General features: G+C 34.0%; 1 protein-coding gene across 1 annotated transcript; it reads right to left on the bottom strand.

The window, feature by feature from the left end:
- Positions 1-1,049: 1,049 nt before the first annotated feature.
- On the bottom strand, positions 1,050-24,461 carry LOC114315486 (equilibrative nucleotide transporter 1; the record flags this gene model as incomplete). Its single annotated transcript, XM_082890602.1, is given in 3 exon segments — positions 1,050-1,649; positions 1,651-2,012; positions 23,975-24,461. Coding segments are annotated over 3 exon segments (1,320 nt in total), but the record flags the coding sequence as incomplete, so codon positions are not given.
- Between the last annotated feature and the right edge of the window lie 166 nt (positions 24,462-24,627).

The following is a 24,627-nucleotide window of genomic DNA, read 5'->3' as shown; positions in this document are numbered from 1 at the left end:
AAAGGATAAACTCAACTAAATTGACCAAAATATCCTTCATATATATATATATATATCATATTAGATGTATATATATCACAACTGGTTCTTGTATAGGTAAAAATTATATAGATATAAAAATTTATACATATAAAATTTAGATAGAAAATTTGTACATATAAAAAATTGGACAAATAAAATTTATATGGGAAAAATTTGAATAGATAGACAAAAAAAAAAAAAATGAACAGATAGATGAAAAATTTAAACAGATAGAAAATAATTTGAACAGATAGTCAAAAAAAGTCAACAGATAAATTAAGGAGTAAAATTGAAAACAAAATGACCTTCAAAACAAGTAAAATAATCTTTCACCAAACTATTTCACAAATGGTGGACTTTTTACTAATAAAAAAAAATACATTGGATCTAATGCCGTAGACACCCTCTAAATTAAATTTATCATCAATTTTCTCTTTTTTAAATTCATATGAAGTTAAAATTAAATATAAATATTTACGTATACATTCTGTACCATATTATAATGTAATATATATGTATATCTATTAGTGATAGGTTCAAAAAATGCATTTTATTTTAATATTTTTTTTTGACAATTATGAATAAAAACGATTAAAATTTTAAAATTATTAGCAGTTATTTTTTATTAGAACAACTAGCAATACAGATATTCTTTAAAAAAAATGAAACAAAGTTTCAAAATTATTATGAATTGTGTGTTTATGAATATATAAATATAAAGTCCTTAGGTATAGATGTGTGCACCATATAATTAATTAATGCAGACTGAATATAAATTTCTTGTTTGATCGGTTCATACTAAGATCCAAACAATATGCATAAAAAACATAAATGAATAATTCAGTTTATTGTTCGCTATTTGTCCTTTGTCTCATTGAGCATAATCACACAAATCTTCCCTGATAATTGAAATAAATACAGCAAGACCTATTATTACAAATCGGTGAATCAAAGGAAAAATTCTACCAAATCTTACAAATAAGACAAAAGAGGCCTGAAAATTCCTTTCATAAAAGGGGCTCCAAAACTTCATTTCTACCAAAATTAACCACTTTGCCAACACAGAAAAGTCTTCTGAATCACACATCTCCTAAATCAATCACCAAGGCCTCCAAATCCAATCTTCAACATAATGGCTTTCAATCTACTTTCTTTTATCAAGTTTTTACAGCATCACAAAGACTTAATAACACAAGATATACAAAAAAAAAAAACATCAATAGGTTTATCCAAATCAAGAGAACAAATGTTGGACAAACCGTGAAATCCCAAAACCAAGCCACAACCGAACAAATTGCCAAGCCAACGAACAAGAACAAAACAATCACAGTCCCTGCAATCTCTACATGCTGCAGCGGGACATTTTTGGGAGCCAAAATCATTAAGACACTACTCAAATAGCCATTCGAAAAGCCCAAAAGGCAAGTCAGCAATGTTACAGGGATTTCTGCTCGAAGGAATTCAGGACCGTGCAAACAACCCAAGAAGAGAGGAAAAAACAACCTCCTTGCTAAAGATGCACTAACTGCAACTTTCATATTCTCAAAGAGACAGTGCACGGGTAGAGACTTGCCAACTAGATCAAACACGTTGTAGCCAGTGATGAGGAGGATTGGATACCAGTCCTTTTAGTACCCGGGAATGGAAATCTTCTGTAACACAAATAGGGTATGTAGCCAATGTCACGGCCTAGATAATGAAGACCCCAAATCCACACCGTTTGACTCTACCAACAATGTCCCACAAAGTTGTCCTCCATAGTGCCCCGGTTAGGACACCTTTCTCTTCTTTGTCTTCATTTACAGCTTGAATCTTCAGATTTTTATGGTACTTAATAACCGGTAGTCTATCAACAACATTGTAGAAAACAATGCATACGATCAACACAACAATGCTTACAATGAAATAGAGATTTGCGCTGTTTCTGAGGCCATAGGCATGTTGTGGATAGACAACTTTGGTAAAAATTCGTAGAAATGAGATGAGGACGCCTGCAATCCAATACACGATATAAAAAGATTAAAACTGGCTCTTTTTGAGTTTTTCATATACCAAACTTACATATAGTGAAAACAAAATAATAATCAAGGAGACTACTTCATTTTGAACCTTTCCCATCCCAGAAAACATGCCCAACACAGGTTCGAGACACTTTAAAATAGTGATTTTCATTTATTTCTCCAAAAAAAAAGCGTCAAGAGGATCAAGTGTAGTCCGCCTTCTTAACGTGAACCAACAATGAAGGAATTGATATATATATTTGGGTGGTGATGGTATGGTACATTTGGATGTACCATACATCAGTTATGGGGATATGTAATTTTATATTATAATTAATATCATATAGATCATAACCAATATCATATTAACTCATAACTTAATTATATTTAGTTATTCATGCATACCATATTATCTCATAACTATCTCATAACTAAATTATTTTAATAATTTAATTTTGAATTGGCAATCGGTGTAACTGGTTACCAAAAAGAGGGTAAAGGAAATCCAAGGAGCTCTGGAGTCTCAACATCACATATCTTATAATCACTAGTCACACATCTCATAACCAACACATTTTTTTTCATAACTAACATCATATATCTCATAACCACCAGTCACATATCTCATAACTAACACCATTTTGCTCATAACTACACCACTTTGTTCATAACCAATATCACATATTTCAAAACCATTGATCACATATCTCATAATTATTACCCACATGAATCACAACCACATCTCATAACCAACCACTTTGAGTCATAATAAACATCACATATCTCATAACCACTAGTCATATATCTCATAACTAACAACCCTTTTGTTCATAACTACACCACTTTGATCATAACCAATATTCCATATCTCATAATCACTAACACATATAGTGTAACTAAACACCCATTGACACCACTTTGCTTATAACCAAAATCACATATCTTATAATCACTAATCAAATATCTCATAACCAACATCATATATATATCATAACTATTAATCACATATTTCATAACCTCACCACTTTGATCATAACCAACATTACATATTTCATAACCACTAATCACATATCTCATAATCAAACACCTTTTGACTTATAACCACATCACTCTGCTCATAAGCAAAATCACATATCTAATAATCACTAATCATATATCTTATAACCTTTACCCACTTATGTTATAACCACATCTCATAACCAACACCATTTGCCTCATAACCAACATCACATATATCATAACCATTAATCACATATTTCATAACCATTACTCACATATAAGGGTGTAAATTTGGCCCACGAGCTCGCGGCACACCCTAAGTCTAGAAATTACTCTCTCTCTCTCTCTCTCTCTCTCTCTCTCTCTCTCTCTCTCTCTCTCTCTCTCTCTCTCTCTCTCTCTCTCGTTTGGGCTAAAGAAAGGGTCTAGGGATTTGTCAAAACAATTAATGAGGGAATTTTGAAATTGATAAAATTTGCATGTTTGTTTCAAATTTTTGAAGAAAATGGGGCCGAAATTATGTAATAATCATTATAATTTTTTTTTAAAAACATTTATGAATAGAGTCTTATAATAAAATAAATTATTAATTTATAATTTTGTCAAATTATACTTAATTTTTATTTATTTATTTATAATATAAATCCTTCATCTATTTTTATTAAGTAAAATTAATAAAAAAAGACTATTTTACTCATCAACTACAAAATGTATAATCATACCATTAATTGGCGTAATAAAAATATTTAAAATTTTAGAAACCACAAATATCATAATCAAGTCACAAAGTTTTGTAATATAAAACACAAAATACATAACACCATCACTAATTGGCGTAACAAAATTATTTAAAATTATACAAAATCACAAATGTCGTAACTAATTCCCAAAATTTTGTAACATTAACCAACAATTATGTAACTATCCACTAATTGGTTGTCACGACCCGAACCCGCCCCTATGGGTTAAGGACATAACCAGCCAGTAATCAAGGGACTACCTACGGCCTCAAACCAAACAAGACATATCTCATCAGAGTAAAGGGGCTAAACGGAAGCAAATTTAAAACTTTTATCCAATGAGTTATGCTTACATGGCATATCAAAACATTTCACGTATACTTAATGATAACTCACACCACATATCAGTAATTAACATCTTGTATACCCAGGATCATTCAAACACATAGTCAGCTAAACCAAAAGCTTATATACATACACGGTCTATCACGACCAATAGAAGTAGCAAAAGAAATACAAAATATCATAAACAAAGCCTCTTGCGTGAGGCACTTGGGCTGACTTCAGAAAACTCAGTTCCTTTCTTAAATTCCACTAAGGTTGGGGTTGAACGTCCCTTTGCTCACCTACATACATATAAATGAGAGTGAGCTAACGCCCAGTGAATAATATCAAAATAAAGAGGTTAATGAATGAGATTCGTTCATAAATGAATCATACTTATAATGTACATATTTGAATCACTATTCTCATTCACACCAGATTTACAAATCTCAACAAAGCAAAACGACCCCGGGTCCAACACATCATATCCATATGCAAACGACCTCAGGTATAATTCTTATATAAAACAATACGACCTCGGGTCCATCTATACGAAACGACCTTTGGTCCAGCCAACTCTTTATTCAAAACGACCTTTGGTCCAATTCAAACATATCAAACGGCCTCGGGCCCAATTCGAATATATTAGGCGTATCAAACGGCCTTGGGCCCATTCTCTTTATATTCATATCCATGCATATTTCATATTCATGATCATGATCTCTTTCATTCAAATGGCCTTTGGCCTATCATGGTATTCAAACATATCAAATGACATATACAAACGGCCTTTGGCCCATCTTTGCATTCATGTCTAACGGCCTTTGGCTCAATCGTTCATAACCGACGGCCTTTGGCCCAATCATTCATGTCCAACGGCCTTTAGCCCAATCGTTCATATCCGACGGACTTTGGCCCAACCATTCACGTCCGACGGCCTTTGGCCCAATCATTCACGTCCAACGGCCTTTGGCATAATCGTTCACATCTAACGGCCTTTGGCCCAATCATTCACGTCCAACGGCCTTTGGCCCAATAGTTCATGTCTGATAGCCAATCGTTAATGTTCGACGACCTTTGGCCTAATCGTTCGTGTCAAACGGCCTTAGGCCCAATTCAGATATATCAAGCATATCAACGGCAAACGGAAAACGGCAAACGGCCTTAGGCCCAATTCAGATATATTAACGTATCAAACGGCCTTATACAAAATTAGGCATATAGAATACTCATTCATATTTCAAATCAACAAATCCATGAAGCTTATACAGAAGTAGCATTCGGAAAATAACATACTTGAAAATATCTTTACTAAGATATTACTCACAGTGTTCTACCGGTGGATTTGCCCTCGAGGTCGACCCTACACATTGTGTAACACATATGGGTCACAAACGATCCAATCTGTTCTTAACTTATACATTCCTCTTAGGCCTCTTTATTATCTTCTTAATCCATTTACAATGTTCAATGCATGCCTAGGAGTGCTCAGAAATGGAAGAGAACGGAAAATGAAACACAAAACATCTTTACAAACTTTCTGAAATAGGGCTCCCCGCTCGAGCGTGGCTTTGGCTGCTCGAGCGGACCCATTGGGTCTGCGAAAATACTGGTTGCCTCATTTTTACGCTTGAGCGTGACTTCGGACACTCGAGCTGAGAGTCAAACTACATGGCTACCTGCTCGAGCGCGAATCTCACTGCTCGAGCGGACGTCCATGTCTGCAAAAGTTCTGGGAACTAGCATTTCACGCACGAGCGGCACTTTCCCCGCTCGAGTAGACATGCCAAATTCTGGAATTCCCAGCAACCAGTTTGAGCTTCAAACTTGCATTCAAATTAACATAGCTTGCATTTTATAACCCATAACTCTCATATAAAATTACTAACATGCTACAAACACCAATTTGCTACATTATGAAGCTCAAATCTTATGAATCAATCACATGCAAACCCAAATTATACCAAGCTTACTTCCAATACATTAAATTCATGCATTCAAACTTCATATCTTCATCAATCATGCATGCATGTCAATTCTTGACTCCATTTCTATTACAAATGGTACAAATGGTGCTTATAACCATGAAACTTAACAAAACCATGCTTGCATGTATGATTCAATGCCCAATCTTTCATAATTAACATGTTACATGCTAGCTTATGCAAATTCATGGCAATTCTAAACATGCATGCATTCATTGACTCCAAATTCATCAATTACAACTTAATTCTTGTTCTTGGTTACATATTCTCTTTGAATTCACAAAATTACAAACTTAACTTATGAATTTATGCTCAAATACTCACCTAGGAGCTTCAATCTTCATAATTTCTAGTTAGATCTTTGAGTTTAGCTTTCAATCCCCAAGCTTTGAGCCCCCATTCATAATTTGAGCCTCCATTCATAATTTGAGCCCCCCCTCTCTCTTTAGAGCTGTCTCTCTCTAGAGCTGTCTCTTTCTCTCTCTCTAGAGCACATTTCAGATTTTGAGTTCACAAAATGAGAGAATTAAGTGTATATTGGCCTATTTATAAGCTTGTTTAATCACATCGATTAAGTTTAAGTAATGACACTCTAATTAACCATTCTGAATCTAATTATTTTGATCCGAATCAATTTTTAATTAAATTTCACTGTAGGCTTTAAAAATTACGCCAATCACAATGGCGTAGTCAATTTTAGCTTTGGTGGCTGATAAGGCCTTCAATTTTCAGTTCAAAGCACAGATTCTAACAGATTTTTCTACGGTGAATAGACACAAAGCCAAAATCACATATAATCATGCAATTAACACCCAAATTCAAATTAAGCACATAATTACAAACGTAATCATGATTAATTAACATAGTACAGGACACGGTTATCACATTGGTGTAACAAAAACATCTAAAAATTTTAAAAACCACAAATGCCATAACCAACTCACAAAATTTAATAACATCAACTACAAAATGCGTAACTGCACCACTAATTGCTATAATAAAAATAATCAAAATTTTTACAAATCACAAATGTCATAACCAACCCAAAAAATTTCATAACATCAATCACAAAATGCGTAACAACACAACTAATTGATGTAGTAAAAATATTCAAATTTTTCATAAACCACAAATATTGTAATCAAGTAACAAAGTTTCATAACAATTATCAGAAAATGACTAAACAAATCACTAAAAATCTTAGAATTACCAATCGGGATCTCTCATAATACAGAGAAAACAAAATGTAATAACAATCATTAAATAATTTAATCAACGACTTAAAGCCATGGAACAAAAAATGAGAGTTAGAGAAGATTAGCTAGTAGAGCGAGGGGAAAGGGAATATGAGAAAAAGAGACTGAACGGGCTTATCGCCTGTGAAAATGACGTTAAAGGTGCTATCGTTTCCGATAAGGAACATCGGAGATATTTACAATGACAGTAAAGAATTAGAGAGATGCTTGAGGGATGAAGAAGACTGAGATAGCAGAACAGTACAACAAAATGCGTAATATTTATTTTTTAACAGTTCTATAACACATGTACAAATTGATGATAACAAAACCTTTCAAATCATAACTACGGCCTAAGGTTTGTGTATGTATAACATATTAATGTGAAAGAGCTAGAGTTTCGAGATAGATGCATTTACTAGATAGAGAAATATCACTAGAATGAATAGTGTTGAAATAGACAAAGAGAGTAGTGATGAGTTCAAGGATCTATTGCAGAGATACAGCAGTAGAGAGAGGAAGAATCCAGTGAGGAAGAACTATCAACAATGGTCGTTCGATAATTTGAGTGAAGTAGAGAAGTCTGAGTAAGAAATAGAGAAAACTCAAGCACAACTAGGACAAATGAAGGGAAAGAAAATAGAGTAGAGAAAAAAACGAAGAAAAGTTGGGGGAAAAAATTAGGAGAAAATTTATTTAGTAGAACAAAATAAAATTACGTCATAGATAATTTTTTTCAACATATTTTTTTATTAAAATTTAATTAAATTATATATATAGATATTTTAAAAAGAATATCGTTTTGTATATTACTATTTCTATTATATTTAATGAAGATATTATGACTAAAATAAGTCTAAAATAGAGATAGGTGATCAATTGCAATTGTCACTTAGGGATGACACTTCAAAATTAATTGAGAGAGTTGAGAGTTCAAAGATAATGAGAGTTTGAGAGACAGATTTGTTTGTGAGAAATAAAATGAGAGAGGGGTAGTATTTATAGGACTTGGGAGGGAGGGGTTAATTTATATATATAAAAATAAAATAAAATAAAAATGGTTGTTGGTGGAATTAATGGTTATATGATTGTTTAAATTTTTTTTTTTTAAATTTTTGACTGTTGCACTAATAGGGGGATAGGGAGCCGTTGGGGTTGGGTCGGGCCAGATGGTGAAAAAAAATTCGGGTCGAGCTCACGAGATAGGTCACACTCCATAACACACCAGAGTCGGGCCGGGCTCTAGAACACATAGCCTAGGTTGGGCTTAGGCTCAGGCCTGGTTTGGCCCATTCAGGGCGTGACTGGACTTGTCATGCCCCAATTTTTAATCACTCGGAAACATTAGCAAAAGTCTGTAATTTAGGTCTATTTTTTTTTATTTACAAATATCTATTACCCTTGAGTAATAGAAACATATTAGTACATGTTCTCTCTCATGATGAATACAACAATAATAATAATACATGCCAAGCTCCGACTAAGGAGTTACAAATAAATAATTACAAACATCAATGTACAAAACTCATTCTTGCACATCTACTATGAAATTACAAATAACAGACATGTGAACTTCTTAATCCTCCACCCAATCAATTCGAATTCTCTTCCTGTAAGAAAATGAAACGACAAGGGGTGAGCACAATTGCCCAGTAGGAATCGCATAGTTCAAAATCAATAACCATCCTATAGATAGAAATGCTCATGCATGCAGGGTGATACCATGTAGTAAATTGATGTTTTTGTAATTTCAAAATATCATACGTAGAGTACCTTTTTCTCAAAAGTCCTTTGAACATTTAAGGAAACCTTCAGCCATAAAAATTATCCCTTATTGTCAGAAAGCCATAAATCTTTATTTTTTTTTTTTTTTGAAAACTAACATGCTTAAGGAATAACATCATTTTAAATTTATTAACCAATTCCAAAATATTCCTCACTTAATTTCCATCTTAACATTCCTCCTTTTTTTTATTTCCATTTTTCTTTTTTACTAATTACATTAATTATAACACCATAACCTCAAGTTCAAGTTTCCTTAATACTCGAAACAGCCCTTACACACTCCATTCCCACAAATCTATTCATATTTTTTGTAACTCCTCAATGTAGAAATCCAAATATCCTTTATATTCAATAACAATTGCATCACATCTACATGTGCATTATCAATTATAATCGAACATATTACAACTACATCACATCCACATTTGCATTATCAATTAGAGTTCAAACATAACACAAGAATAACAAACCCTTTTTAACACAATGTCTCAATTATTTACAAAACAAAACTCATTATTTTCCCTTATAGTCACAAGTAATCCAGTGAGTCCATCATCACCAACCTCTAATCCAATTACCATCTCATTTTCCATTCTTTCAAATAATGTCATATTAAACACTGGATCCATTAACAAGTCATCTCCATGAGTGACACGCTTTACCGGTCATAAACCGGAAGGAAGGCGGAACCTCACATTTTACCAGTCACAAGCCGGAAGGAACGCGGAACCTCACGCTTTACCAGTCACAAGTCGGAAGGAACGCAGAACCTTTACATATCCCAACATACCACCCGTTTTACTGGGCGCTACTCCGGAAGGAAGGCGGAACCTATTTCACGCGCCACGCTTTGCCGGCTCAAAATACGGCGGGAAACGGATCCCGAAACAACATTACATTCCATAAATTTTATCAAATCATTCGTCAATGTGATTAGTGGGCAAAGCCAACACATCATCCATTACTCCCGTAACACGTTAGTTCAAAACGCATCCACCATAAGTTAAAATTCCATTTACATAACGAGTACAAATTATGTTCCACCATCTTTTTCTATTACCCACCAAGTCATTCACGTGTTCATTATTCTTGGGTTCAAACTATTTCTTTACTGTTCCATATTATTATCAAGTCTTCCAAATCAATTTTCACGACACATCAATTATCAATTACTGTGTGAGGCTATAAATTAAATCTTTAGCATTAATTTCTTTGATACAACTCTTTCACGTAACATCGTCATATTTCATAATCTCCCATTTATTGTTACTCACACTCAACTTAACCCAACCTTGACTTAACACAATTTAACATAACTCAATACAATTCAACATAATACAATAAGATTCTTAAATATTCATTTCATCATTTTATCACAATTTTCACATCATCCTTACCATTAATAATTTTTTCCCCCCAAGTTTGGTTTCATATTATAACATAATTTAAAATATCAACATTGAGGGTTCAATCGCAACTTTCACATAAATTTGTAAACTCTTTAAAATTTCAATTAAATTTGTACATGTGTAATTTAACACCTCAATTTCATGATTTTACTATCAATTGAAGAAAAACCATTAACCATCTTTATGAGCCAAACTACGATTTTTAAGAGAAGTTAAAGCTTTTCACAAAAACACATTTTATTCCAACCCCTCTATTACTTTGACACCCAAACTCATGACCCAAACCATAACCAACAAGTAAACCCCAACTCTTCAAATCCTAACCCCCAATCTCATGATTAATCACAATATGTATAAAAATATAAAATTTTGTATTTTTTTATAAAGAAAATATCACAAATCTATTTATATATGAGAGTATTGAAAGAGAATTAGAAACCTTTACCTCTTGAAGCCAAGAGATGACGACCCAAAAATCAATGGCGACAAAATCATGAACTATTTAGATCAAAATGAAGCCCTTGACGAGAACTACAATCTTTCTCAAAGGACCAAGATGAAAAGATCAGTCTAGGTGAGTAGATCTAAAGATCTAAAAAGTTTGAGTTTTAGAGAGAGAGAGAGAGGAGAACTCACGGTTTGAGAGAGAGGAAAGAGAAAAAATAATAAGAGAGAAGTGGTTAGGGTTTATTTATAGTAGTAAAAAAGTAACCCTAAGGTCAATAAAATAATAGGCCCAAAACCCCACAAAGGTAGGGCCCATTTGGATCCACAAATCTGAAAATAAACACGCAAGGGTCGACCCTTGGTGTGGTGGTGTCGACCCTTCAGCAAGAAAAGACAATGTTGGCAGCAAGCAAGGTGTCGACCCTTGGACAGGAAGGGTCGACCCTAATTTCCAGTAACTAATACCCAGATTCTGTAATATATAAGGGTCGACCTTTCCCAGATTGGTGTTGACCCTTGTAAATAGCAACAAGAGGTAGGTGTCGACACCACCAAGGCTAGTGTCTACCATAAATTCCAGCAACACTTCCAGAAACTTCACCAACAGGTAAGGGTCGACCCTTAGGAAGGTTGGTGTCGACCCCAGACTAGAATTTCTAAGTTCCTAAGGAACTTTTTGCCAAGAACAAGCGCAAACAAACAAACCCAACGAGTGTAAATCGGATCATACTCCTCCAAAACCTACATTCGACAACTCCAAAGACTCCCAAAAATGAAAATAAGGGAATTAAATACACTCTCCAATAGATTAAATGATGCGGGTGTTACAGGACTTGGGGAGTGCCGCGAGCTCTTGGGCCAAATTTACACCCCTATATGTAGGTAGTGGTTATGAGATATGTGATTAGTGATTATGATATATGTGATGTTTGTTATGAGGCAAATGGTGTTGGTTATGAGATGTGGTTATGACATAAGTGGGTAAAGGTTATGAGATATATGATTAGTGATTATTAGATATGTGATTTTGGTTGAGTAGAGTGGTATAGTTATAAGTTAAAGGGTGTTTAGTTATGAGATATGTGATTAGTAGTTTTGAGATATGTAATGTTGTTTATGATCAAAGTGGTGTGGTTATGAGATATGTGATTAGTAGTTATGATATATGTGATGTTGGTTATGAGATATGTGAGTAATGGTTATGAGATATTTGATTAGTGATTATAAGATATGTGATTTTGGTTATGAGCAAAGTGGTGTTAAAGGGTGTTTGGTTATGCTATATGTGTTAGTGGTTATGAGATATGAGATATTGGTTATGATCAAAGTGATGTGGTTATGAGCAAAAGGGTTGTTAGTTATGAGATATGTGATATTAGTTATGACTCAAAGGGATTGGTTATGAGATGTGATTATGATTCATGTGAGTAATAGTTATGAGATATGTGATCAATAGTTAAGAGATATGTGATATTGGTTATGATCAAAATGGGATAGTTATGAGCAAAAAGGTGTTAGTTATGATATATGTGACTAGTGGTTATGAGATATGTGATGTTGGTTATGACTCAAAGGGGTTGGTTATGAGATGTGGTTATAAGATATGTGATTATGGTTATGAAATATGTGATATTAGTTATGAACAAAATGATATTTGTTATGAGATGTGGTTATGAAATATGTGATATTAGTTATGAACAAAATGGTGTTGGTTATGAGATGTGGTTATGACTAAGTTATGATCAATTTGATTATAGTTATGAAGAAATATGATTTTGACTCATAACTATAAAAAGTGACCTGTTTAGCAGGTCACTTTTAATGATGTGGCTCAACCTTAGCCATTGATTTTGCTATGTACTGCACATTTTTTAACAAAATGTCTTATAGACTTTTCCTATATTTGGGTGCTAAATCAAGACAGAACAACAAACCAGGTAAAGGTAAAGGGTATAAAATCATAAGAGCATCTCCAATGGAGCTGTTAAAGGAGCTACTAAAGCTATAATTTGGCAAGAGTGATAAAAAAAAGGTTCTCCAATGGCCTGCTATTATTTTTGCTAAAGATAGCAGATGCCATTTTTGTTCTCAAATTTGACAGATTAAATAGTAGGTGCCAAACATGCCACATTAACAAATATCAACAGATTTTTGGCATTAAATTCACTTGAAAAACCAGAATTCAAACAGTAGAAAACCTCCCAAATTTCAGAATCAAACCCAAATTTCAAAGGAGTTGCCAAATTCACAAATTTTAGAATTTCAGAATCACACAAATGATGAATCAATTTCAAAATCACAAAACAAATCACACAAATTTCAATTTCAGAATCACACAAACAGATCACACTTCAAATTTCAGAATCAATACCTGGATCGACCTCTAGAGCTTTTTCTTCAGCTGACTGGTTTAAGGACAGAGAGAGAAAGAAGACAGGTTTTGGAGATCGGTGATCAGTTTGAGGACAGAGAGAGAAGACACCATCTTAGTCGACTGGTTTGAGGATAGAGAGAGAGAGAGTATACATGGTTTGGAGATCGGAGAAAATTGTTTGGTGATCGATGATCAGTTTGAGAACAGAGAGAGAGTATACTAGTTTTGGAGATCGGAGAAAATTGTTCGGTGATCTGTTTGAAAACAGAGAGAGTATATTGGTTTTAGAGATTGGAGAAAATTGTTTGGTGATTGGTTTGAAGACAGAGATAGAGTGACAGAGAGAGAGAGAGAATATACTAGTTTTGGAGATCGGAGAAAATTGTTCGGTGATTGGTTTGAGGACACAGAGAGAGATGCTCTTGAGCTCAAAGACAAAGACAAAGAGAGCAAGATGAGAGGATGGAGGCGCAGTGATGAAGAGAGATGATAGGATAAAGACGCAAATGCTCTCATCTCTTAGCCGAACATAGTGATGAAGAGAGATAAGTGGATGGAGACACAGAGATATAGAGAGAGCAAGATGATAGATCAAAGGGGTTTGTTTCTTGAGATTTGTGCAGATCATTCTAGAGGATTGATCTCAGCCGTTGGATTGTTATTTAATCAACGACTAAGATCTTGTTCAGTAATCAACCCCCAAGATCAGTCCAAGTGTGCTATTTTGTTCATTAAAAAAAAAATAAAAACACAATTGAAACAGAAGCATAACAGCTATAAATAAACGGTCATATTTTTGAAAATTCTCAATGGTTACATTTTTTGATGGGGTAAATTATATTTATTTTTTTTTTCCAAATTTTGATTTTTTTTTTTATTTTTTATATTTGTCTAGTTGGGTATAATGTAAATATATAATTTTTTTTACAAACAATTGAAAAAAGGTCTCAAAAGACAAAAAAAAAAAACAAAAACAAAAAAAATACTAAAAAACTTATATCCAAACAACACCTACAAACTTGAAGAAAAAGTTAATTGAGATTTGCCAAAATAATATGTGACCATTGGAGCACCATTGCTATAATTTGACAAAATTTCACTATTCATTGCCAAATTATAGCAATGACAATGTTATTTCAACAAACACCATTAGAGATACTCTAAGTAGCCTTGTTTAGCAGCAAAATTTAACCCAATTTTTTTCTTTACTTATTTTTACCTTTTTTTTTTATAATAAATTTTTTTACTTTTCAATTTTTTAACCTTTGTAGGTTTGTGACTTAAAAATAGAATTAGATCCCGACCCAAAGCTTTATTTGTGTCCTAGTTAAGGGTAGAAGTTTTTTTTTTTTTTTTTTTTTTTTTTTTTTTTTTTTTTAATGGATCAAATTTGAAGAAAAAGAAAAAAAAAACTAAATATAGAAAATGCGAATTCAATTAATGATAGTTACAATTACATTACTTCTCAAGAAAAAGTAATAAAACAAGAGGACTGCTATTTATCCTTACAAATCTTCTTAGAATCCTCACCTCCTGCATTTCTTTAATTTCAATTTTGTCCCAACATAAAATTTCATTTTTACTCTCATTCCTAATTTTCTAATTCTAATTTCTCAAACCCTAACCCTAACCTCATCCTCTATCAACTCTGGCTACCACCTCCACCCACCGTTGGCTAACCCCTCACTGCCAGCTGCAACCACCAGGGATGTAAGAAAAACTGAAAAAACCAACCAAACCGATTAAGCCGGACGAAACCGGCTATATTTGGTCTGTTTTTTAACAAGAATCGGTTTGTGCAGTTTTTAAATTTGATTTTTTTCGGTGTTTGGTTCGGTATCAGTTTAAGTACCTTGTGCACCGATCTAAACCGAAACTGACCGCTTTAATATATATTGTATTTATAATATATATATATATATAATGATATTAATAAGTATAATAAATTATTAACCTTAATTAATTAACCTTATCATCTTTATAACCTAATTTTGTAAACTCTTATTATATATAATCTTAACTCTAACTCATTATTCTTGGAACCTTAGTATTTTCAAACTTTTTTTGTTTTTATTTTTGTTAATTTAGGAATTGAAAAGTATGTATTAAATGGATGGATTGGATATGTTTGAAATAGTAGACAAATAACTAATTTAATGTTTTTATATAGATTAATTATTATATTTAAAAGTGGCTCAAGTTTGAAAAATTCTAAACCGATTAAACCGCACTAAACTGAACCGTTTCAACCGGTTTTGGTTCGGTGAGGTTTGATGGGAAAAGTGGTCTGTATCGGTATTCAAAATAATAAAACCGACATTATTAGTTCGGTGTAATTTTTTTATCTAAATACTGACCGTACCGGACCATTATATCCTTAGCAACCACCTAGTCCCTCGTCGCTAGCCGTAGCCACCCAGCGCTTCTCTGTCACCTCTATCAACTGCCACAGAGATCCTCTTCGCCTTACCTTGCCTCCCCCAACCCTTCTTCATCGCCCATATCTCCCGTCACCGCCCTCCTCATTCTCTCTCTTCTTTTTATTCTTCTGTTTTTTCTGAAAACCCTAGGTTTTCATTTCTTTCTTGTTGGAAATGGTAGAAAAATTCTGGGTAAAACCAGAATTTTTTCTCAAGTTTGGTCTATTTTTTAGGTGGGCCCCGAGCGTTGATTTACTCGGGTCAAAGTGGTAGCGCGTTCTATGCCGCGTTGTGATTCACGTGGTATATTTGGTTGCTCAAAACCATTACCGAGTGAATGGAAAATTGAAGCCAAAGTGTGCTCCATGGAAATGGAGTTTTGGTGGAAATTCCTTAAGGTTGTAAATTGGCTTGTCCCACATTGATTTGGTGGGAAGTTTTGAAAGGGTTTATAAGGCTTGGGTGAGATACTTGGGGTGTGCCCCAAGGGGTACCCAAGTGTTTTAGAGGGAGAGGTTATGGGTAAAATGGGCTAGACCCATTGGACCCAAAAATCACCACGCGCGCGCCGCCGCCGTCCGTCCGTCCGGGCGGGCTGGGCTTGGACACAGGTGCGTGTTGGGTTAGACTTCTAATCTTTTTGGGCCAAAAACATTTGAATTTAATTTTATTTTTTGGTAAAATAAAATCTAGAATTCAAATTAAACTGATTTGGATTTTCTGTACATCCAAACAGGGCCCTTTCCGTTTTCAAACAGAAATAAACTAATTTGGAATTAATGCACACCCAAACAGGGCCCTTCCCATTTTTTGCTATCTGTTTGAATTATCAACAGATTCAAATCTGTTTGAATTCAAAACCAACAGGTATCATACCTGTTCAATTTAAAACCAAGAGTCACCTTTACATCTATAAATAGGACCACCCTCATTTGATATTTTTCATTCAGAAATTTCATATTTCACCTCTGCTAATTATATTCTTCATCTTACTGCATTTTATTTCTGAAAGAAAGAGTGTAAACACTTAGTGTGTTCGTAAGGCAAACAATTTGTAGTGCTGCTATTGTTTGTGGTAAGATCATTTCATCTTGGGAGATAGACGTCCAAATTCTGAAAGCACCGTGGAGAGGACAAATCTGTATTAAGGACACAGTGTTAAACACTGGACTTGATCAGAAAAGTTATTCAAATAAATTAACCAAGTAAGTTGTTTAATTTTATTCTGTTTTTATTTGTTTATTTAATCAGATTTTATTTTTGTTTTTGTAACAAAATAAAATCTGTGGTTTTATTTATTTATTTTTATTTCGAGTTTGATTTTTGTAATCAAACAAATTCTCTCATTTTCTTTATTTCTTTATATTCTTGTTGTTGTTTTGTACACAACAGAATTTAATCTTTTTAAATACAGTGAAGATTGTCCAACAATCTTAAGACAGAATCCTTTTTGGTATCTTCATTGTATTTAATTTTCTGTGTTTTCAAACTAATATTCTGGTTGGAAAAACAAATAGTAATTTATGCTATTTGACAGATAGTAGTAAAATACTGTCTCTTTTCTTTGACAACTAGTAGTAATATACTGGTGTCATTAACAATTGCAGAATATTATTTGGTGTTACAGAAAATTATTTTGGTATTTTATTTTTCTAGTTTTAGTAACAAGGAAAATAAAATTATATTATTTTCTAGGTTTAGTAACAAAGAAAATAAAATTATTTTGTGTTTTAATTTATTTTCTGATTTTGGTAACTAGAAAATTATTTTGTGTTTGTTCTGATTTTTGTAATCAGATAGTTTTGTGGTATTTTATTTTCTAGTTTCAGTAACAAGGAAAATAAAATTACAGTATTTTTCTAGTTTTAGTAACAAGAAAAATAAAATGATTTTGTGTTATAATTTATTTTCTGGTTTAAGTAACTAGAAAATTAAGTTGTGGTTTGGTTTTCTGATTTTTGTAATCAGATATTATTTCGGTATTTTATTTTACTAGTTTTAGTAACAAGGAAAATAAAATTATTTTGTATTGTAATTTATTTTCTGGTTTTAGTAACTAGAAAATTAATTTTGTTAATCAATCATGTAACTTTGTGACTCGGTCACAATCTGTTAATTTTGTAAGTAACTTATGGTTTCGTTTGGTAGACCACTTATTTTTGAACCCTTTTGCGAAAAGGTGTTAATTATTCTGACTTTATCATAATTAATCGTGAGTATACATGGAAGAATTTGTTTCTAGAGTAAAATATTAGTTTTACAAACTAATTTTATTTTTATTACAATGTGGATTCATAGTCTTGAATTGTTTCTGCACTTGAGTCGGAAAATATATATATATATATATATTCACAAGAACATTTTAATGCATATTTAATTTGTTTATTTATGTACAAATCAAACTTATTAAATGAAGGTATGTTTTGTCATTTTGAAGGTTAAAGTTTAAATGCGTTGGATTTTATTTATGAGTTGAGAATCCTTTTATTTCATGATGCAAGTGATGGGATCATGCATGATTAATTTATTTTGTTAATTAATTATTTTTAGTTGATGCATGTATGATATCAACTCAAGTTATCTTTTAACAATAATTTCAATTGATTTGGAATGATACATTATTATGCCGACTTTGGACATAAGCAGGTTAATTTGAATATTTCTAATCAATTTTGAATGAGTGTTTAAATACCAGAGAAATTTAAACATGAGGATGTATGTAATTATATCGGTCCGTTTAATTGGGAAGTAATTTAAGAAATCTTTTATGTTGATTATTGAATTATGTGACATGAGATGTCATTAATAATTATTTTACTTGCGTAGTAGAATTTGTTAAACCATGAACCATTTTATTAATATGGGGGTGTATCTCTCGCATTAGTTGAGATAATTTAATTTTCTTCGGTCACAAATATGTTTATGACAGTGACATTTATTTGTTATTGAATTGAAAGAATGTATACAATCAAATGGGTTTTTAAATTGTTTGATTCTTAGGCAAAATTTTTTATGAGGATATGATTTTGTCAAAATATTAATTCTGACTTGAGTAGTCATAATTATTTTGGTTTTTTCTTGAATTTGTTTTAAAATTCATTGATTTATATTAGAAGTGATAGGGGTGGTGAATATGATGCACCATTAAATGTATTTTGTGCACAACATGACATTATTCACCAAATTACAGCACCCATGTTACTAAGTTCAGGTTTACCACAGAACTTGTGGGGGGAAGCAATTTTTGTCTGCTAATCATGTTCTTAATAGAATACCCCACAAGAAAACCAACAGCATTCCTTATGAATTGTGGAAAGGTCGACCACCTTCCTACAAATACTTAAAAGTGTGGGGGTGTTTGGCAAAAGTTGAAGTTCCTGTTCTTAAAAAGACTAAGATTGAACCAAAAATAGTAGACTGTGTGTTTATTGGTTATGCTCAGAATAGTAGTGCATATCGGTTTCTGACTTATAAATCAGAAATACCTGATATAAATGTGAACACTATTATAGAGTTAAGGAATGTTGTGGTTTTTGAACATGTCTTTCCTTACAAGAAAGGACAGGAATTAAATTCACGGAAAAGAACTTATGATTGTACACAAAGTCAAGAGACTAATGACAATCAAACACAAGAGACTAGTAATGGTCTCGACCAAAAGGATTTAACTGATGATGAACCAAGACGAAGTAAGAGAGCGAGAACATCAAAATCCTTTGGTCCAGATTTTCTGACATACTTGTTAGAAAATGAACCTCAAAGCTTTAAGGCAGCAATGACAGGTCCCGAAGCACCTTTGTGGAAAGAGGCTGTTAATAATGAAATTGAATCCATTATACAAAATCATACTTGGGAATTGGTGGATCTTCCACCAGGTTCTAAACCTCTTGAATATAAATGGATATTCAAGAGAAAAATGAAAGCAGATGGTTCAATTGACAAGTATAAAGCAAGACTTGTTGTTAAAGGTTACAGACAAAAGGAAGGTCTGGATTATTTTGACACATATTCCCCTGTGACAAGAATAATATCCATTCGCATGCTTATTGCTATAGCAGCGTTGTTTAATTTAGAAATATATCAAATGGATGTTAAGACAGCTTTCTTAAACGGTGATCTAAATGAAGAGATCTATATGGAACAACCCGAAGGGTTTGTAGTATTAGGGCAAGAAAAGAAAGTTTGTCGACTTGTAAAATCCCTTTATGGATTAAAACAAGCACCTAAGCAATGGCATGAAAAATTTGATCATGCAATGCTTACTAATGGGTTTAAGATAAACGAATGTGACAAATGCGTCTATGTTAAAAATACTGACCAAGGATATGTCATAGTTTGTCTTTATGTGGATGACATGCTTATCATTGGAAGCAGTCAAAACATGATCAAATCAACTAAGCAAATGCTTAACAAAAGATTTGATATGAAAGATATGGGGGTCACAGATGTTATATTAGGAATGAAAATTACTAAAACATCTGACGGATATGCATTATCTCAATCTCATTATATTGAGAAAATTCTTGATAAATTTATCAAGGATGATTTGAATTTAGCTAGAACACCTGTAGACATCAGTCTCTATTTATCGAAAAATAAAGGTGCTACAGTGTCTCAGTTAAAATACTCCCAAATCATTAGAAGCCTAATGTACCTAATGAATTGTACTCGTCCTGATATAGCTTATGCTATCAGTAAATTGAGTAGGTACACTAGTAACCCTGGAGAAGACCATTGGAAAGCGATCATTCGGGTTCTTAGATATCTAAGATTTACTCGTGATCATGGTTTGAACTTTACTCGATATCCAGCAGTACTCGAAGGTTATTGTGATGCCAATTGGATATCGGATACTAAAGATTCAAAATCCACTAGTGGATATGTCTTTACTCTAGGAGGCGCTGTTATTTCTTGGAAGTCCACGAAACAAACTTGCATCGCACGATCCACAATGGAATCCGAGTTCATTGCTTTAGACAAAGCAGGTGAAGAAGCAGAATGGCATCGTCACTTCTTAGAAGACATTCCAATGTGGCCAAAACCTGTGCCAGCTATTTGCATTCATTGTGATAGTCAATCTGCAATAGGTAGGGCACAGAATCACATGTATAACGGTAAGTCACGACATATTCGTCGTCGACATAATACCGCAAGGCAATTATTGTCAAACGGAATAATCTCAATAGATTATATAAAATCTAAAGAGAATATTGCGGATCCGTTAACAAAAGGTTTGACAAAAGAGCTAGTGTATAGTTCATCGAAGGGGATGGGATTAACGCCTATTACATAAGAGTCGTCATAATGGTAACCCTACTTATATGACTGGAGATCCCAAGAACTAAGTTCAAAGGGACAACTAAGTTATGTATGGCTCACTAGAAATCACCAGGGGATTAAAAATTCCCTACCCATTCCTATGGTGAGAGTGATATCTGCAACATATGTTGTATACAGGGGTATAAGGATAAGCTTTGCTTTTAATGATTACTTATATCTTGATTAAGGTATCAAATCAAGACGAGTATAAGGAGATACTTACAATAAGAATAACCTATATGAGTGTTAAACTGGGGCCGGTTCTATGAGAATGAAAAGGCTAAATTCTCTAGAAACACTTATGAAAACCAGGCGCGTTCAAGGCCAAAATGAACACAACAGTGAGAACCACGATGTGTTAGAAGATATTTTATGTGAAATCTATTGTCTTGGCTTACACAAACAACTGAACAATTCAAGGCATCGCGTCCATTGGTTAGCCAGTAAGTCCGATAGGTTATCACTAGGGAAGGTTCAAGGCCGAAAACTACCTATCCTTATGCAAGATATTTTCGACTTATACTCTTTCGTTAAAGTCTGCATATTGTTGCATTTCTGTTGTCATCAAATTCCATTCATGTGGGGGATTGTTGGAAATGGTAGAAAAATTTTGGGTAAAACCAGAATTTTTTCTCAAGTTTGGTCTATTTTTTAGGTGGGCCCCGAGCGTCGATTTACTCGGGTCAAAGTGGTAACGCGTTCTATGCCGCGTTGTGATTCACGTGGTATATTTGGTTACTCAAAACCATTACCGAGTGAATGGGAAATTGAAGCCAAAGTGTGCTCCATGGAAATGGAGTTTTGGTGGAAATTCCTTAAGGTTGTAAATTGGCTTGTCCCACATTGATTTGGTGGGAAGTTTTGAAAGGGTTTATAAGGCTTGGGTGAGATACTTGGGGTGTGCCCCAAGGGGTACCCAAGTGTTTTAGAGGGAGAGGTTATGGGAAAAATGAGCTAGACCCATTGGATCCAAAAATCACCACACACGCGCGCGCGCGCCGCCGCTGCCGTCCGTCCGGTCGGGGGGGCGGGCGGGCTTGGCTTGGGCTTGGGCGCAGGTGCGTGGTGTGTGGTTGGGTTGGGCTTCTAATCTTTTTGGACCAAAAATATTTGAATTTAATTTTATTTTTTGGTAAAATAAAATCCAGAATTCAAATTAAACTAGTTTGGAATTAATGCACACCCAAACAGGGCCCTTCCCGTTTTTTGCTATCTATTTGAATTATCAACAGATTCAAATCTGTTTGAATTCAAAACCAACAGGTATCATACCTGTTCAATTTATAACCAAGAGCCACCTTTATATCTATAAATAGGACCACCCCCATTTGATATTTTTCATTCAGAAATTTCGTATTTCACCTCTGCTAATTATATTCTTCATCTTGCTGCATTTTATTTCTGAAAGAAAGAGTGTAAACACTTAGTGTGTTCGTAAGGCAAACAATTTGTAGTGCTGCTATTGTTTGTGGTAAAATCATTTCATCCTGGGAGATAGACGTCCAAATTCTGAAAGTACCGTGGAGAGGACGAATCTGTCTTAAGGACACAGTGTTAAACACTGGACTTGATCAGAAAAGTCATTCAAATAAATTAACCAAGTAAGTTGTTTAATTTTATTCTGTTTTTTATTTGTTTATTTAATCAGATTTTATTTTTGTTTTTGTAACAAAATAAAATCTGTGGTTTTATTTATTTATTTTTATTTCGAGTTTGATTTTTGTAATCACACAAATTCTCTCATTTTCTTTATTTCTTTATATTCTTGTTGTTGTTTTGTACACAACAGAATTTAATCTTTTTAAATACAGTGAAGATTGTCCAACATTTCTCTCTCTCAATGAATGAGAGGTCACGATGGCGGAGTGGATTTGACAACAAAGTGCTGAACGAATCCTTTTGGTTTGGTAACATAGTGTTGAACGTAAAGAATTTGTTCGACTGTTAGGGTCTTGGGAAAATAAGAAGTAGAGGAGAAGGAGGAGGAGGAGGAGGAGGAGGAGGATGAGGATGAGAGAAGAGCGAAGCAGTAAGAAGAAGAACGAGGAAGAGGAGGTCGGTCGGCGAGACTAGATGGAGGAGACTCTCCCTATCTCCTTGTTGGAGTGAATGGGAGCAACGACAATGAGGGGTTGGTATAGGATGGTGGATGGGGGAGAGGTGGTGGTGGTGGTGGTGGGTCTAGTCTGGGGATGAGAGTGTGACGATGGGGAAGCTGCCAATGGGGCTGTGTGATGGCAGAGGAGGTCATCGGCTGGAGTGGGTTATGGTTGAGAGACCGATGACGTGAAAGAAGAAAGACAAAATGTTGGGGTGAGGGTATAGTTGGGATTATGGTAGGGTTCCGAAGAAAAATGAAGAAGGGAGGAATTTTGGTTATGGGAGTTCACAAAAGTGAGGAGTCTAAAGTAGAAAGGTTGGGATATTTAGCAGGCTTCTAAAACAAGGACCTAATGTTCGCCAAATCTTCGCAAAGAGCAAAGCAATCAACATGAGTCTTTAATTCATGAAAATTTGGCATACATATTCAACTTTTTGTCAAATTTTTTATTAAATTTAAATTTAATAAAAAATTTGATCAAACTTATATGAAATCATTTTTTCATCAAATCAGGAAAAAAAAATTCATCAAATTTGATTAAAGAACCTTTTGGGTATAAACTTAGAATTTCTAAAAAAATGTTTGATAAAATTTTTAAGTGAGAATTGGAGCATTCATTTTTTTTTTTACCAAATCAAACTTAATTGATGAAAAGCTATTGCAACATCCTATATCAAATCAACCTTTATAACCAATTTTTATTTATCCAAATTCAATTACAAAAAATAAATAAAATAAATAAATAAATAAAAAAAGATGAAGCATTGTCAAAACTCCCCCAAAACAATATGCATTGTCAAAAACATAAACAGTACCTGAAGCTCCACTCTCGGCGACAACAGCCTGCATATACCTCTCTGGTAACTCTCCGGCGGCCCCAACGATCCCACCCTGCACCAACCCACATCCCACACCTGAAATTGCCACCGCCGCCACGGTCACATAGAACCCATTATACAACCTCGTGCGACCCTTAATGTAAGCCACATCCATGACAGGGACGACGAGGAGAGAAAGGGCAAAGAGAGCCAAACCCACATTGACTCAAAGGTAAGAACAGGGTTTGTGGGCATATGCGACGATGAAGAAGAGAGAGAAGAGGCCGACGGGCTTGTAGATGATTGTGAAGAGGCGGTCCACAGAGACATGAGGGTAGAGGTAGGAAAAGTAGTCGATAACAGTGAGGAAGGCGTTCCAGGAGAGGAAGAAGGCGGAGCTGAAAGTGAAATAGATTGTGTAGGCTAAATTGAATGAGTCTTTGGGGATTTTGTAAGTGGTTTGAATCAGAGGTGATGATGATGATCATGAATCTCCTCCACCATTGTCTCCGGTGAAACCCGTATCGGAGAATTTCTCTGATTCTAGAGGATCTTCGCTGGAGTGATTTGTGTATGTTGAGAAAAGATAGGGATCATGAAAAACTTTCATGAAACTGATCATGAAAAATTTATGACCCTTAGATTACCTT

The sequence above is a fragment of the Camellia sinensis genome, chromosome 10, assembly GCF_055761805.1.
Source record: "Camellia sinensis isolate YWXY chromosome 10, ASM5576180v1, whole genome shotgun sequence".
Taxonomy (NCBI): domain Eukaryota; kingdom Viridiplantae; phylum Streptophyta; class Magnoliopsida; order Ericales; family Theaceae; genus Camellia; species Camellia sinensis.
Note: the sequence above shows the minus strand (reverse complement) of the source record. Positions and strands in the feature narration are given on the sequence as shown.